The sequence below is a fragment of the Meleagris gallopavo genome, chromosome 8, assembly GCF_000146605.3.
Source record: "Meleagris gallopavo isolate NT-WF06-2002-E0010 breed Aviagen turkey brand Nicholas breeding stock chromosome 8, Turkey_5.1, whole genome shotgun sequence".
NCBI lineage: Eukaryota > Metazoa > Chordata > Aves > Galliformes > Phasianidae > Meleagris > Meleagris gallopavo.
The window spans coordinates 30801581-30820047 of NC_015018.2; the positions used below are offsets into that span (position 1 = coordinate 30801581).

Below are 18467 nucleotides of genomic sequence, written 5' to 3' on the forward strand. Positions count from 1 at the left end.
AAATGAAGCTATTTGTTGGATCCATCATGCTCACTTAGCTATGCAAGATAAATAAATCCAGAAACACTCAATAAATATCCTCAACTGCAGGGATTACCAGCAGGGGAATCAGTTATGTAAAGTATGTGGGCCTTTGGAGTTAGACATGCACATCGAGATTCAAGGCAGTCATCAAAAGAAAACTTCAGCTTTCCCTGAAGTTTAGAGTGCTTTTTCACTAGACTGTAGATTTAAGCCCTTTTTAGCTGATGGATTTTCTTAAGTGTACAGGGAATGTAGCTTTTTCTTTACCCACCCCCCCCCCCAAAATTTGTACAAGAATTACTTGGTAGGAAAAGGCCAAACAGTCAGCAAACTGTGAAACACGGAACTAGGAAGATTCATTCATTTTGGCTGATAATCACTGAAGCATGAGCTGGATCTACTGCTTGAATGTAGCTTTTCCACACTGATAGGAATGTTATCAGTGCCACATTAAGCCCTTGGTCAAGAAGGGTTAGGTGGAGAAAAGTGGGATGTCAGGTTTCGGAAGAGGTAGCTGACACCATACAGAGATGGAGGGCTTCCCTTCACTTGGGGCAACGTCACTGCCCCAGTGACAAGATGCAGCAGAACTGGCCTCGTGTGCAACATGGCAACATAAACATCCAAACACCCAGAGCCAGTGCTGCTGGGCCTTGAATGATTTGTGTGACTGGGGCCATGTAGGGCTCCTTAGGACCAAGGAGGAGGCTGAGGATGGGAAGGTGTGATCAGTGTCACCTTGACAGCAGCAGTGGGAGTGGGCCTGAAGCCCGCTGCCCTCCATCTGTCCCATGTTTCCCTGGGTTTCCCTTCCTTTTTTTCTCTAACCTTCCTAGTCTCCCAGGATGCCTCGCCATGTCTTCACAAACTTCCCAGGCTTTCAGCATTTGCACCTTCCAGCTCTTGTGTTCCCTTCCTGGGGACCCACAGTGCCTTTCTTTCATAGTAGAGCCTGAGGCCATGTCCAATCCCTTAGCACCATCACCCTGCTCTGTCTGCTGATTCCAGGGCATCATTCTCATCCCAGGCTTTTCCTTTGTACCCAACAAAGAAACTCCCATTTTCTAGACCTGCACTGCAGTGAGATCTTCACCTTCTCTCCTCAGCATACCTCTCCTAGTAGTGTCCCTGTACCCTCTTAGAAGGGTCCCTTAGCAGGGACCTTAGAACAGTCACTAGAAGTGGTCTTTCACAGGGTTTTCTCATGGGTTCAACACCTCAGGAAACAACCATCTGCTTTATTTAATGCCTCTAATGACAACCTTTTGATTTAAAAAAGTGAATTCCTTTTGCTGTCAGCTTTTTAAAGCTTGGTCTAAGGAAAAATATCGCCAGCAGAAATAGCTGAGTGGAAGCAAAGGGGCCTTCCTACAATGTGCAAAGTGCCGACGCTGTGTGCAGTGTCAGCTCCACCACTGAGCAAGCGAGTGTCTGAGAGGAAGAGATGCTGTAAATCAAGCATACACGGCTCTGGCAAGTGCTTGCTGCAAGCACAGAGGAACAATCCACCTCAGCATCCAGCTCTCGCACGTGTACTGAGGCACTTACCCAGCCACAGTAACTGTGCTGCTGCGGGCTATCTTTTCCCTCTTCACTGTACAGGGATTAAGGCTTGGTTGCCTTGATGAGAAAGCTGTCCTGATTGCTTGCAGTCTTTTAGCATTCCTGGTTAAAGCGGTTTTAAAGTGACAGCAAAGGCAATCGGAAAACTGTTCCCACTCCTTCCTTTGAAACAAACTTAATTGGAACGTCTAATTAAATGCAACGCAGACTCAGCCCTGCTTGCTTCCACCAAGCCCCTTTGTAGTGCTTGCGGTGCTCATCCTGCAAGAAGGAAGGGTAACTGGGGGAAACATGGGCTGTGAAAGCAGGGTGAGTGGTGAGACTGGCTGCCTCTGCCTCTTACCTGCACTATGAACTCAGGCAAGTCGCTTGGGCACTTGGAATTCTGGTTTCCCTACTTTTAAAGGAAGAAGGAAGGCAACTGTTTTCCTCCTACATCGTGGTTGGAGGCAGAGGATTCTCAGTTGTTCTGGTAGCCTAATGACAGCTTCAGAGAAGTAGCAGAATACATCCATTTCCCCATCTTTCCAAGCACAGAAAAGAATTCCCCTGCCCTAGCAGAGAGCAGGCAGTGACTATGAAAGTGATGCACTGAATTACAGAAAACTGAGTGTAGTGCAGGAATTTGGTTATATGGCTGTTTGCAAATTAATGGCTAAATCAATTAAATAAAAGCATGGGATTTCTCTTGAGGAAAGTCTAGTTACAATTGCAAGGAGAAGGGGAGGGGTTGTGGAGTGGGGATGACATAATCACATTTGCGAATCACCAGCAGTGTGCATGCTTTAATCCATTAATGGGGTTTTTATCTGTGATCATAAAAAGCAGGTTACATTCAGCCTGGAAGGGAGTGAGGGTTGGAGGAGAGGGGAGGGGAGAGCAAGAGAGAGAGAAAGCGAGAGAGAAAGAGAGTGCTATTCGCTCAGTGAATTGCTTGCAAGCTTTGGGCTGATAATTAGGGATCTCAGGGGTGCAGTTTCTCAGAATAACCTGCTCGCCTTTGGATGGACCGAATGGAGACAGTGGTTCAGTCCTGCTGATATTTTTAAAGCCCTCCTCGCAGTTTGATGGGCATTCCCAGTGCTTTTGTGCACGTCTCGGAGAGCGTTGACGTGGAAAGGAGCAGCAAGGAGGGGGAGGTTGGAGAAAAAAAACGGCAGCTCTTCTAAAAATACGGAGGGCATGCGAGAGTGCGAGCAGGCTGGGAAGGAGGGCGAGGGGAGAGCAGCTCGCACCATGGTCCTCGGACACTCGGAGATGTCCCTCCTGTGACTGGATGCACCATGAGCATCTGGGAGGTGATCCTGGCTTTTGTGATGGTGGTGCTGATGCTCGTGGCCCTGCTGGCCAACGTGCTGGTGCTGATGTGCTTCTTGTACAGCGCCGACATCCGCAAGCAGGTCCCAGGATTGTTCATCCTCAACCTCACCTTCTGCAACCTGTTGATGACCGTCTCCAGCATGCCCCTGACCTTGGCTGGGATCATTTACAAGAGGCAACCGGGAGGAGATCAGATCTGCCACGCTGTGGGCTTCCTGGAGACTTTCCTCACCACGAACTCCATGTTGAGCATGGCAGCGTTGAGCATTGACAGGTGGATTGCCGTGGTCTTTCCTCTAAGTTACCACTCCAAAATGAGGTACAGAGATGCTGCTCTCATCCTGAGCTACACGTGGTTACACTCCGTGTCATTCCCCATAGTGGCAGCGTCTCTCTCCTGGGTGGGTTTCCATCACCTCTATGCCTCCTGCACCCTGTACAACAAGAGACCAGAGGATAGGACACAGTTTGTGATTTTCACTGGGGTCTTTCACACCCTCAGCTTCCTCCTCTCCCTTATAGTCCTGTGTTTCACTTATCTCAAAGTGCTGAAGGTGGCACGGTTCCACTGTAAGCGGATTGACGTGATCACTATGCAGACCCTGGTACTGCTTGTGGACATCCATCCCAGGTAGGTGCCTGTGTGCTCAGCAAGAGAGAATATTGGCTGCCGAGGAAGTGAGGATGGGGCTTAGTGTTATGTTAAATGCAGTCTGAGCAGTGTCACAGCAGGGAGAGACTGGGAGGGGGAGAAAACAAGCATCCTTCCTGCTGGTATCTGTTCTGCACGTTGCTTTATACTTGTGTTTGTGTTTTTCCGGCTGCAAAAACAAGTCTTCTTTCTTAGGAGCTTGTCTGGGGAGGGAGAGCAAAGAAACAAGCAGTTTTGGCTGAGCATGCATTTCCCTTTGAGACAGTGATCAGACGACTGCTCTTTGTCTCAGAAAGTGGATTTAGTGATTGAGAGAGTCACAGATTTTAGCACTGTCAGCCTGAAACACTGATTCTTGCAGAGAGGGAGCACATGTCCCTGTCTCAGAGCTGAGAGGGAAGGGGAGCTGGGGCACTCGCTGCTCTTCCAGCTGTGTCCATGTTGCTGTGCTCTCTGTAACTTTATCTTTCCCAAAGGCAGCATCGTAAGGGAATAACATCTGCTAAATAGGTATGCTTGAATGCCTGTATGTAAATCCTACCGAGATACTTCAGTAGCATTGTTAATATGACAAGTGAGGGATATAGGAAGCTCATTGCTAATGAGAGTCCTTAAGCGAGAGAATTGTTAGGAGAAAAGTCTCCAAGGGTTGGGAGAAGAATTGCAAGCACCAAGCAGGCATGGATGTGTGTCGGGAAGCTGTGCAAGAGTCCTATCAGAGATGATGTGCGGGCTATAAATCTTGCATAAATGGGACATGTCTGGGTCAGCAAGTGAAGCAGATTTGGCTGGGAAAGGGAGAGTGGGAGAAACCTTTTCCCTGATCATTAAGGGATGCAGAGCTGTACAGCTGAAGGAGAGAAAGGTTTGCTGGATGGAAGCCCTGGGACTTGGGGCTGGTGAGAAGACAGCAGCAGGACAAGCCAGAGCAATCTGCCTGGGAAAAGGGGAAATTAGAAATCAATCACAAAGCTAAGGCAGGATGCAGTGGGATGGAGTGGCTGATGGACCACAATAGGCTCTGGGCTTGGAGGCTCCGATGAGCTGGGGCAGATAGGTTAAGGATCAGTTGGGACTGGGACAAGGTGGGAAAGAGAGAGAGTGAGCTGCAGGCAGGGGAAACATGGGACATGGTTCAGGGAGCACGGTGGTGACGTGTTGATGGTTGGACTTGGTGATCTTAGTGTTCTTTTCCAACCTTAATGAAGCTATAATTCTATGGTTCTACAAAACCAGGGGTGCTGGTTGTAGCGTGGGAGGAAATGGGCCCAGTTTGCTGAGAGTTTCGCTTAGAGGAGGACCGTGACTGGAGCAGCTGATTGGGAAGGAAAGGCTCCAATGGACTCACCTGGAGAAAGGGGGAGAAGATGGTTTGGCTATGGGGGGTTATGGAGCACCTGTGAAGGATGCACATGACGACTGGGAGGCTGTCAGAGACTGAGTCTGTAATTTCACACTGAAGGGAAGAGAAGTGTCTTTCAGCAAGGTGCTGGCAGCTGGAGAAGAAGAGAGGAAAGTCTCGAGCAGATGAGGAGGGTTGTCCCATAGCAGCATCCCACCTTACCGTTATCTGCAGGCTGGAGGCAAGCAGCAGCTCCTGTCTTGCAGCCAGCTGCAGGAGTGGAAGGAAGCACATGTGGCTGTCCTCAAAATGAGGTCAGAGCTCGGGGATTCCTTAGCCTGAGGCAAAGAAATCTGAAAGGATCAGGGCAGGACAGTGCTGTGTCAGAGGAACAGAAACATTTGCTTGAAATTCTCCAGTTAAGCTGTCTGATCCGTGTCTTGACCACAAATGTGGAGCAGAACTTTGGGTGAGTCCTGTTCCTGCTTTTGAGAAACACATGTATAAATCTTCCTTTATCCACCAAGTCACAGAGAGGAAAAAACAGCCTCCTACCCCATATGCTGTCTGGTTTGCTAAACTGTATCCCAGTCGCTCTTAATTCCTGCTGTGGGATGCTGTGGCCACTCGCAGGGCAGTGCTGTAGACGTGCTGGGGCTGTTAGAAGTAGCAGTCCTTACACCTAATGCTTAAAGTATGGCTGGATTGTACAGAAAAGCTTAGAAAAAAAGGGCAAAAATCATGACAGTATTCTCCTCCTCTGCATTTTTTCTTGTCTGAGTTAACTTGAAGGTATTCCTGCATTTCTTAATTGTCTCACAGAAGAGCAGGTTCATGGGGCTGTGGGTATCGTACCCCTTTTTTGGAGGAGATGGAGTTTTACAGGCACTTTGCTGCCAGTGACCTCTGTTGCTGCTATTCAGCTTTTACATCAGGCCATTCTGTAGGAAAGAGGAGTTTTGATTTCTCTGGACTACAGCAACGATGGCTGATTCCAACCTACAGTGCTGCTGTCCTATCAGTGACAGCTGCAGCAGCTGTAGGGTCAGATCTTAGACTCTACACAGAGGCTCTTCACAAAGTGATCTGCATTGAGTGGCACATGTACAGGAATGTTTAGTGTTTGTGATAGTACCCAACAGCAAAACACGGGCACTGGGAGGATGTACACAAGAGGCCAAAGTTTGCAGTTGTAGCTTAGCTTACCCCTGGCTCTTGTGTGGTCTGGTTTCAACGCTGAGAAATGTGTACAGACAATTTTCTGCTCCTTGTGACTCAGAATCCACCCGCCAGGGGTTCTGGGACAGGCGTTATGACAGATGGCTTTATTACCTGTGACTTGGGAAGACACAAGTGATCTTCTGAAGATCATTTGAGATGAGTACGAAGGAAACCTCTAAATACCGCACAGAACCGTGTGAATGTTTAGGGCACATGTCCTTTCAAGTTAGCTTTGGCGTTTTTACTGGGTACTGCTTTCTCTTGACTTTGTTCCCTAGACTGAGCTATCTGAGTTACTGTGAGAGGCTTGGGCAAGAATTCTCTTAAGTGCTTAACTCATGTATTTCTCAACCGAAATTATCTATGCTATCTTTTTTGTGTATCCACCTCTTAAAGATAGTGGATCTTAAGTTTCAGTATCTCATAAGCTTTGTTTAAAATACCAAAGCTTCAAAGGGATATATCTCAGATTTTCCAGGATATTAAAATCTTTGAATGAAAGCTTAGTCAACAATCCAGTTCTGTTACCAATGTCACCCATGGAACCCATGTTTATGTTCTTATCTAACTGCACAAAACACTGCAGAAAACTAAAATACCCGTCTGAGCACATGATCTATATGAAGGAACAACATAAAATAGTTTCATTTGTGATGTGGTATTTACTAGCTACATCTGGAAATGCAGAACAAAAGAAATCAGCCAAAGCCTTCAGGACTTCCCACGTCACACGTGAGCTCCTGGAGTCAATAACAGCTTTGTATACCAATTAATGTGTGGAGAGATATAATGGAGGGAACTACTGGACACAAAAATACCCTTCCCCACCCTAAGAGCATCCTAATTGAAATGACTGGAATTTTTTTTCCTATACTGATGTGTGCTTGGGATGTTACGAGTCTCAGCGCAGGTCTTAAGTGAAGCTGCTGAACCTCTGAGATCCTGTTTGCACCTAAAAGTACTCCAAGTTCTTCAGCTCCTGCAGAACTGGAAGCATAGGTTCCCTCAAACAGGTGGATTTCTTTTTTTACTGCTCAGCTGTCATTTTGAGCTGCATATAACTCAGATGTAGAACATGTAACACCGTTAGACACGTCTTAGTTCTACTTAGGCATATTCTTTAAGAGCAAGGCAATTTGTTATTCCTTTTGTTCACTTTTCCATCATGGAAGCTGCTCTGGGAACTGAATGTAAGAGAGTAAATAAAAAGGAAATAATGAAACAGGTTTTTTTTTTAGCACAATCAAAAGATAACATTAGAACTGTGTGACACAGATAGCCCCAAAGCACCTTGAGATCCTCAGGACACAACACGTGCTTAGATGTTGATCAGACATTTAGAGCAAACAGCACACAGGTGCGGTCATAAACCACACAGCTATTAACATATGCAAGCGTGGAACCTAACAATGAGACATCAATTACAAATTTACAATAAAATCAGAAGGAATGAGCTCCAAGCTGTTATAATGTGCTGTGCGTGGGCCAGACCACTGGATTCTCCCAAGACATGTGGTCACTGGCACAAAACGTGTGCAATGGGCCCACAGGCAGCAACACTGCTATGTGCCTAGAGAGAGATTTGGGCAGGCAGCCTGGCTTTGGTTTCATCCTTTCCCAAAGGGAATACGTTGGCAGATTCACCAGTTCAGGTGCAGATGTCTCTGAGATGTACAACGTGTGCTTCCAATCCCACAGAAACACCTGGAGAGCCACAGACACATCTTTGGGCTTCACCCAGCCAGCACAGAAGTTGCACAAGCAGGTAGAGGAGGATGGAAAAAATCAGGACAGGACTAACTGGTGTCTGTTTGGTCAGAAATAAGGCTGGTTTGAGCCTCAGAGTCAGAACACCTCAGCTTTTCAGATTTGTTGTCTAGTTTCTGACTTTGCAAAGTGCTCAACACGTGCACAAGCTGTTGTGGGATTTATGGCTGCATTGTTCACAGCTACTGGATATAATGATTGCCTCAGTGTTGGGCTGACTGGTAAGAGGGTATTTTTTCCTGTTATGTTTTCACTGTGCTTTATTTCTTACCTCGCTGGGCTGTTTCTCCTATCTGTGATATGGTTGTTTGAATTGCCTTTCCTATGGAACTAGGATGCTGCCTATCCACTCTACTACTACTATTTTGTAAGCCTTTGAATATCATGAGGAAAATTCAAATACAGTGACTGCAGTGTCATTGGATTCAAGGCTGAATGCCACCAGCCTGTCCATAAATAAATCAATATAATGGGGTGCATATGTGCATATAAGTGTACATACGTGCATTCCTCAGTAATTGGTTTTGGAAGGTAAGATCATGTAAAGCATTAATACTCACTCTTCTCCAGTGGAAACGCAATGCATTGGTTATCGGGTTATGTGAAAGCAGCATGTACTGGAAGAATTGATTTCTGTTATTCCAGAAGTATAGCTGTTAAAGTCTGCTACCTGATATTATGATTCATGTTCTTGTTTATGTTGAATGTTGCACAGTGTAAGAGAGCGTTGTCTAGAAGAGCAGAAGAGACGGAGGCAACGAGCAACAAAGAAAATAAGTACCTTCATTGGTACCTTTATACTTTGTTTTGCACCTTATGTTATCACAAGGTAAGCAGGAACATATATTCTGAAAAAATGGTCAGAAAAGCAGGGCACTGAAACTGATGAAAGTTCTGTGTTATGTTTCACCTACCAGAGATTCTATTTGCTGTGCCAACAACATTATGTAGAATGTCACAGCACTTCCAGTCCAACCCCTCTGTAGTCTGTGAGCCAAACCTCATCCAGTGAGCCAAGTCAATGGGTGGGTTGCATGGGAGGGACTAAGGAGTTCAGTCCCCAGGTGCCAGGAGATGTTGTGGTTATTTCCAGAGACCAAGAATTTCGGAGACCTCAGAATACCCCAGTGGCCCAGAAGGTGAGCTAACCCATAGTGTAGGACACTAGTCTGAATAGGTCAGGATGGAGAGCTGAGATTTATACAGCAGCTTTCTTGGACTGAATGCTTGGTCATAAACATCAAATATCAAAGCCAGTCTGGCTTACAGCTAAAGAAAATCTTGCAATTTATGTTCAGATGTCCCTATTTATCTAGCAGCTTATTTCTGAAAATGGCTCCTGTGGGAAACACAGAAGTACTCCTATGAAACAAAATTATTGGAAAGCACGTATTTCTGGATTAGCGTTATCAAGTTGTTGAAAGGAAATTTACAACTTGTGCTCATTATTAAAACTCAGGAAAAACTGAAATACTGCTATGCGGAGCAGAGAAAGAAAAAGATATATACACCTAAAGCATCATCTGTTCCAGTATTACTGGAGAGAAATTACTGGGGCTGATGTCAGTCAAATTCAGAACTCCCAAAAAAAACCCCACATTGAAAAACCGGAATTAAGACTCAGTATAAGTGGATAGTAGAAAAACCCATTTTTCCATCACAGTACAATATCCTGAATTTCTGTTTCTAACAAAACAATTAACAAGCAGTCTGGTAGTCTCTTGTTAGAAAGAAAAACTGGATGCCACATTAATTTTATGCTCATGATAATAACAGCTAATTGATCCGTGCTAATAACTTGTGACAATGTTGGGAGTACATTTGTACAGCATTATGAAATTTTTCTTCACCCTGACTTTACAGTGGCAAAGAGACCTTGCCCTGTGCTCTGAAAGGGTATGAAAGGATTTAAAATTATGGGCACTTAGCCTTAACTGTCAGGCTATAAGATATTAGAGTATGCCTTGCTTCAAGTGGTTAAATTTCATTTTATATCGGGTGTGTGAAGGTGTGTGAAGCTAATGAAAATCATCACAGGCACTGAATAGCTCTCAGCTCAGCCCTGCTGACACCAAGCACTTGAGCCAGGGCTGTCAGAAGTATTTCTGTGCTTCTTGCACCTCAGCCCAGCATTCAACCACCACCTCCCCGCTACCACTGAGCTCCGAGGCAGCCTGCGTGCTTCTAATCCTGAAGTACAAAAAGGGGAGGGTTAGAAAAATCCTCAACCTACCTGCTTCAATCCTTATCAGGTTCACTAAACATTCACACAAGTCTTCAGTCCGTGAAGGACCGATGGCTTTTCTGCAGGGGGGTGACCAGAAAAACTGAGGCATAAGGTCCTAACAGTACAGAGATGCTTTGCACCATGATGTATGGAAGGATATTTGAGGATACCTTCTGCATGTGACTGATGTCAAACCCAGGGGGATGAGGAGGCTTAGTTATGTAAGCAAGTATTCTTTTCTGGACTCAATCCAGAGTGTTTTGTGCTTCACAAGATGGGGCAATCAGTCACTTTTCAAGGGGGTGAACAGAAGACAGCTGACGAAGTGTATTATTCCCATGTGAAGAGCAGGCTCGAAGTGGCACTTACTTCCATTAAACGTGCTCTAAACCAGCTGATGATTTGAGCAGGTACTGGATTACACTATAACATCTTTCTGCTTCCACACCAAAAGCCAGCAGTTGTCTGCAGCAGCCCACGAGCCAGGGAGGGAGCCATACCTACAGCTGCAGTTGGACAAATGCCTCTCTAGGTCAACCGGAGTCTTTTTCAGCTTACATCAGGGTAAAGATCAGATTAGTCACCCCTTTTGTCAAGGAAACATTTAATTAGTTCAGTGGCTGACCTTAAGTAGTACATCTAGATAATTCTATTATTGATTCAGTGTCTTAACATAACAGATGTATGTTGGGTATTCCTAGGTATAGCTGGTTGCTTGGTTTGGAAAAATGCTATTAAAACACATCCCTTCTTTTGCTATATTTATCGTTATGTGATTGAAAACCTGAATTCTCCAGGAAGCTTCTTCATAAGGAAAATCAAAAGAAGTCATATTATTTTCTAATATCTGTTTTCAACTCCATACTTTTCAGACAAATACAGAACTTTGCTCAAGTGATTTACTAAATGCTGTCAATTTTGGGGCAATCGGCCCTAAGTTAAAAATTCTGAAGTAATATTAGAAAGAAGTGTGCAGTCCCAAGCCCTTGGATTAGGGAGAAGGATGGGAGAAGAGGCAGAAGACTGAAATTCTCTTGTATCATCTCTAGGCAAATGGGACAAACAAAATGCATTTTTACATTGGTTGGCTGCCCTCTGCATACAAACACTGCTTGGGCAGACAGACAGGCAAACTCACAAATGAGTTCTGACCTATGTTCTTGCTTGTCTGCTTATAAATGCACACTTAGGAAAACACACTTTTCCTAAGTGTGCATTTATAGGTTGACATATTTGAAGGCTTTCTAGGCTCCCTCAAAACTTCATATGATGTAGGTTGGGGGGCAGGAAGAGAGGTAACAACCTTAAGCTGTGCCAGGGGAGGTTCAGGTTGTAGGATAGTAGGAAAAAAGTGGGAAAAGTGGGAACACTGATCATCATGTTCAGCTTATTCATTAATACAAGAAAAAAGACCAAGGTAAAATTCTGATACTGTGAGTCCTGTGTGAAATAAATAAATAAAATCAGAGTTGGTAACAAGCAGAACTGTTAGGATTATAAGCTTAAAGAGTCGATCCAAGTTCCTGAATTCCTGCTCAGTTTCACCCCTGAAGAAGACATAATCACTTGTTTGAGGATCTGTAGCCTATTCAGAGTTTTCTCTAAAACTCTGTTAATTTCTGAAGGGGAGTCAGTGCATAGGAGAGATGCTCCCATTATACTAGCTGCCCATATAGATCTATAAATGTCCTGTAAAATATTTTACTAACATGATAAGTTGCACAAGTATGTAAAGCATTTTCACTCTGTGTTATCTGCATAAGAGATCAAGGCCTTACTCTTCAAGGTGACATCCTTGTTTACTTCTGAAAGTGAAATAAAATAATTGGATTTCCACTTGCCACCAAGTGCACCACGGAATTATGTTTCTAAGATATTAAAAAATTATCATGGCAAAACAGTTTATAGTTTTGAAGTACAAGAGCTGGGTATCAGACAAGTAGAAGAGTGGCTTTTGAAAGCAAGTTAGGGAATTATGTAGCCAATGCTGTAGAATTTAATTTAGAGGTAGCACTGAAATATTAATGCACCTTCACTGAAAACATCTTCCTGGCTGAAATGTTTCATGAAAATTGAAGCTATGCACATAATTTCCCTCATTAATGAGAAACAAAACCCTCTTTCAAAGGCAATAAGGTATATGACACGAGTTGAAGACATTTAATTGTTTCTACATCAAATAGAATTGCGTATCTTGGGGCTTATCCGCAGTTGTTTGTTGCTATGTATCTGCAAATGTCAAATATAATACACAAAAATGGCAAGATCTTTAAATGTCAAGGACACGAGCAAATAATTGAGGAAAATATCATAGATTCTGTTGATAAAAGTGCTGGATTTTTAATTGGTCAGTCACTGAAGGCAGAATTTGTAAGCCTACACTTACAACCCTGCAATGTCCATGTGATGTGCTCTAAATGGAGACCGTTAACAGCTCATAGGACTGGGTGAGAGAGGGTCAGACACAAATTTGTCACACCTTGATCATTCAAAGCATCCACTGCACTTAATTAAACTTCATCAAATTCAGTATCTGTAAAACATTTCACCAAAGTAAATCAACCACATTAAATTCAAGATGATAAAATTTTAAATGCAAAGAAGTCATTAAATATATGAAGAAGGATGGCTCACCGTAGATAACAGAGTAAATATGACTCACCAGAAGATGAATATCCAAATATTCAAATCTCATTTTAGAACATATTCACACGAGTGTCATAGCTACATTTTCTTACATGTCTGAATAGACCAGACCTCCAGCACCCAGAGTAGAAGGTAATGGTGTTTAACTTTGGATGCTGCTTTGTAAAAAACAGATATCAACCACAATTAGAAGGAGAGGTTGGAAGAATGGCATTGACTTAGGCAAGACGAAAGCAGAGGAAAGTTATGGCAGTTCTTTGGGAACTCAGAGCAGCTCACAGTGATGAGCTGAGCCAAATTCTCAATCATTTTCACATAACAGAGCCTGGTCAACTCCTGGTCAACTCCTGGTCAATTCCAATGCCCCAGAGCCCATAACCCCAGTAGGCACTGGGCGTTCCTTTTTCATATGCATAATACTTTCAGCCCTTGTCTCCACTGAAGCACGAATGATCTCCCCAGAGAACAGCACACGAATGCAGAACATTTCTGAAATGGCCATTGAGCTCAGTAAAGATATAAAGAAGCTGAAAATAATTTGTTCTTTGATAATAGGACATATTAATGTAAAGATGTTAATTGTGACAGGATGATATTTCTCTCTGAAACATGGTGGTTATCAGTGACTAATGCTTAATTATTTGACAGTGAAATTAAGAGCATATAACATGAATTGTCAAACTTCAGTTGGTTCCCTTTATCTCATGATTCCATGAAATCATTCATTTAATACAGCTTAGACTTGCACTGCGTGCTGTTGCAATATATGCAAATTGATCCCAAAGAGGTGCTCAGAAACCATTTCAAGATGACAGAGAGGCCCTTGTAAGAAAGAACTTGAAGAGCAGAAGTACGTCTTAGAGAGGTAGCTATCCAAGCATCCCTGAGCACTGGGATGTTTCAAGCACTACTGCCATACTGTACCAAATTCAGGCTCCTCAGCCCCACTTTCATGCTCCAGTGACTAGACCATGCCATCTGCCAGTGCTATTTTAAACAACAAAATGCAGGGAAACTTTATGGAATGCAAACAAAATGGCTAAGGAAATCCTTATTTCTAAACCACTTGAAATGTTAGCAGTGTTGGTGTTGATGCTGTAGGAATCACACTTGAGAATGCTCCTTGGAAATGGTCCTTTGTCTATAGAAAGGTTAGCAGATGAAGATTTTTCCAGGAAGGTTTAAAAACACCTGTGTCTGAAGATAGTTGTCAGCGAAGATCTCATTTGCTATCACATAGTGGGGCTCTCTCCAGCACATACGCCTTTTGGAATCATTCTCCTCTGAAAAAATCAATAGTTACTCAAGAACTGTAGAGACATACAGAGTTGCCCTTCAGTGTTGTTCAAAGACAAGAGAAAAGAAAATCTCGTGGAGTTATCAATATTGCACTGTCAAAAACACTGGAGGTCTCAGAACAAAGTGAACGGTCTGCGCTGGGGTGTGAGGAGCATACAAAGCTCTTCTCTCCATTCCTTCCCTTCCCAATGGTTTAAACATTTTTCTGGGCTAGATTTATTACAGTGGTATTTTTGGCCTTCAAATTGACAGCTTTTAAAAGTTAAGCTTAATTGAGCCATTTCTTAATGAATAATTTTCCTTCCCTGTGTGCTTCAGCTATAACCCAGTCAGACTATTCAAACGCATCACACTCCAGAACCTGGACTTTTTATAAATGATATGTATCACTGCAGGATGCTTTCGCAGATACTCCAGAGGGAACCTTGAATCATAGAATCATTGAAGGATGACTTTGGACCAGATGTTGTATTTTAAGTTATAATAGGGAGATACGACTCCCACTAAAAGAAGCGATGATGGTCAGTGTCTCGACCTCAGACTTAGGAACCCAAAATTTTTGCAACAGTAGTTAGGAAATTATGCTGGGCTACACAGAAATATTTATATTATTATATTTGCTATTAAATGTGATGTGCACGATGAATTAAATGGTGCAGTTAAGCATGGAAGTCATCAGGAAATGTTATTGGGGAAAGTTATACTCTTTAAATATCTTTCAGAGTTCTGTCAAGTCTATGATAAGCTTCAGCTGCTAAAAACATGATCTTATGGCATGCACTACTAGAAAAAATTATGCAACAGAAACACGAAAGAACAACAACAACAAAAAAGAAATATCAACTATGAAACTTTGCTTTCTAACAAGAGCTCTTACTAGGACTGAAATCCCTAGAGTAATCAGAGAAAGTAACACTCGTTGCTAGTGTGCACAAATTTTGGCAGAGAATAAAACCATAATGTTGGGGATATGCCATGCAATGTCTACTCGTATACATTTTTCATAAGCAGAAAATTTTCTGGAGAGTGCTAACCTGCTTACCTCAGAACATTTATGATCCTAAACACAGCATCCACTACAGAGAAAAAAATAATCAGGGCAAGATTACTGCACTATATACAGAGTAAGCTGACCCTTTATCAACAATCTCACTCGCTTTGATCATCAAGAGGAGTTGAAAATTCAGCTCTACATAGACAGTCAGACTTAATTGTTAGTCTCCAAGGGTGTCTTGCAGTAACAAATAAATAGGCTCTTCCAGAGTTTGCCTCGTTCTGTTGGAGCTGTTGTACTTTGCATGCAATTGTCCAAAAGATTTGAGGCAAAGATACGAAGAACCCTTCATGAAGTAACACATCCAAGGCTGAATTCCAGCTTCAGCAAGCGTACATCCAAATGTACAAAGTGAAGGATGCCTCGAAGTTTACAGTTCAAGATATCTCAGGAGGAGCTGTGTAATCCCATTTCGGGGAAACAGAGCCCAAGCTTACTATTGCAGAGTCACAAAACCTGTCCATTCACACGCTCATGGGTATGGTGTGTTTTTTCGTCCTTTTGTTTTCTTGCAAGTGCCCAGGAATTTGGGGAGGGGTACATCATTGACTTCTCACTGTGCTGCTGGAACACTCACTCTTTCAACCTTCCTCTTCCCACAGACTTGTTGAATTATCCTCTTCGATCCCCATCAACTCCCACTGGGGAATTATCTCCAAGTGCTTAGCTTACAGCAAAGTAGTTTCAGACCCTTTTGTTTACTCTTTGCTACGGAATCAGTACAAGAAGACATGGAAGGACATCATAAACAAGATCCTCAAAAGGAGCTCCATCAACTCCTCTGCCCTCACCAGCGAGTCGCACAATCGAAATATATTGCAGCTGAATGAATGAGGAGCCTTCCTCGTGGGTATGGGATCTTCCAGAAGCATTAAGTGATATATGAGAAACAACAGTCAGTAACTGGCCTGTCCCTAGTAGCTACCCTCAGCTGTCAAGGCTTTGGGAAGTGGTCACAGGGGCTGTGTCCCTTCCACAGCCCTCGTACACCCATGGGAGGCTGCTTTGAGCCTCCTCTCTCCAACTGCAGCGTGCTATTGGTGCGTGGTCCTGCAGACTTCACCAAGACCAATCTCCCATTGATTTCCATCAGCAGTTACACATAGAGTGAAAAGCTGCTCCTTGGTGGAAGGGCTCATGAGATTAGGGGGAGCAGAAAGGTGCAACAGCGAGATTATTTTAAAAAACCACACAGAAATAAATCTGTGCCATGTTTTTCACTGGCTGCAGATCAGGGTCTCTCTGATGGATCTGCCAGCTTTATAAAACAACCTCAACCTGATTGCTTCAGCAGGTACCCTACAGAAAAGATGTTAATAGGGAAATCTAAACAGCAAAATCTTTACCTGGATACTCATGCAGTGCCCAGTATAGCTTTCAATCTCATTTGGTACATATCATTTGAACAACTCTGTAGAACTGAGTGAAAAGAAAATCTCTTTCCACTCTACAGGCTGGATTCTGATGTGTCCTCTAAGTAACTTTCACAAAATTCTATTACTTTCCTCTTCATTAAATTTTAAAAGTAGTAAAAAAAAAAAAAAAAAAAGTAGATAAATAGGTCGGAATGGTTAGGATGCCTCCTGCCTACTCTCAACCCCCTTTTTAGGATTTCTGAATTATAAATAGATGAAATTTGTCCCAAAGCTGCAAAAATCAAGAAATCAAGAATAATAATTAATTGGTTGTCCCTGCTATGATTTTAGTAATAATTCATAAAACAACTTGCATCAAGAAGATGTGTCCTTGTCGTAATATCTTGAAATTATTTTCTGGTAAAGACCTATTGGTCTCAGAGGCTTTACATTTATACTTTGATAGGCAAAAGACTTGCAACCAATTCTGACCTTGAATCTAATAATTTGTCTCCAGCAAAGTCCACAAGGCAAAGGTAAGATAACAAGAAATTTTTACTTACTAGGTCAAGAAACTCTGTTCAGTGGCCACAAAGTACACAGATTGTTGGTAAGGGTAAAACAACAAATACATCACATGCCCAGATTATGAGTAGTCTTGGCTTATCAGGTTCCATGCATGCAGTGGCAGTTTATATAACAGCTGACATAGCTGGCTCTGTTAACATCTATTTTTCCTTATATTCCAACTGTAAATACGGAAATCAGAATCATATTGATGGAATTACTTTTTAGCTGCCACCTCTTGTATCCTCCAAGCAAAGGGCACTGATGTTGTCCATAGCTCTGCAAAAGACCTTCCCTTTGCTTGGAAGATACAAGAGAAAGTAGCTAAATTAGTATATTCTGCTTCGTTTATGGTAAATAACCAGTATCAATCATTTTGCAAACTTCGGCATACTGTTTTACAAGTTCCACCATGAATATTTGTCCTTTAACACAACAGACATTATGACAACAACAGTCGCCTTCATACCTTGCAAAAAGCATCCACTGTTGAAGTTTCTCACTGTCAGTTCAAAACCTGGATAGGTAACTCAGTGAACCCCAAAGTCAGTATGTTAGGGGTAATAGCTCGGGTGCTGGTGTGCAGAGCCTCACCTTAGCCCCACTCTCTGGCATGATATCACATCTGCAAGGAAAATGTTAATCTAATGTTAATCTCATTGCCACCTGCATTGTAAATGCAAGATTTAATAGAATGAAGATCAGTAACAGTCATGTAAATAAAAATCTTCAGCTTAGCTATCCAGTTTAGTTATAAAAGTACAGCATAAATGAAGTAAAATACATACACAAATATAGTCATGGGATCTATGGGAACGGTGTTCAAGGTTAGCCATTAGTCATATTACATTGTCTACCTCATCTTAACCATTGGACTTGTTAGGCTTAATGTAATTTTCTCAGGTGCAATAAGTAAAAAGACCCTGTTTGATACTTCAAGCTGTTTGGATAACTTTGTTGTATCCTGAAAGGATATTACAAAGCTGTCAGAGAGGGTCCAGAGGAGGGCCAGGCAGAACAGGCTGCCCAGAGAGGCTGTGGATGCCCCATCCATCCCTGGAGGTGTTCAAGGCCAGGTTGGATGGGGCAACCTGGGCTGCTATGAAATGTGGAGGTTGGCGGCCCTGCATGTGGTGGGGAGGGATTGGAGATTCATGATCCTTGAGGTCCCTTCCAACCCAGGCTATTCTGTGATTATTAGTGAGCTTAAAAAGGTAAAACGCATTGTACCAAGATGTTATGTATTTGACAAAGACCCTTTCAATGTGAGCAAATTGGAACGGGGTGGTGGTTGAAGTCCATAAGCGTTGTCAGTTTACACGCTGGCCTGCTGCCAAGTCAAAGGAAGGTTTGCATGTTGATAAACTCAGCCCCAGAGGGGTTTCAAATTTTCAATCCATTATTCCAATAGAGAAAAATAACTTCCCAGA

The 18467-nt window shown here is 43.0% G+C and overlaps 1 protein-coding gene across 1 annotated transcript; it reads left to right on the forward strand.

The window, feature by feature from the left end:
• The first annotated feature begins 309 nt into the window (after positions 1-309).
• Positions 310-18092, forward strand: GPR26 (G protein-coupled receptor 26). Its single transcript, XM_003208219.4, has 3 exons — positions 310-3538; positions 8605-8718; positions 15718-18092. Exons 1-3 carry the CDS (start codon positions 2871-2873, stop codon positions 15947-15949), a joined length of 1014 nt encoding a protein of 337 aa, XP_003208267.1. The 5' UTR covers positions 310-2870; the 3' UTR covers positions 15950-18092.
• Positions 18093-18467: the final 375 nt, after the last annotated feature.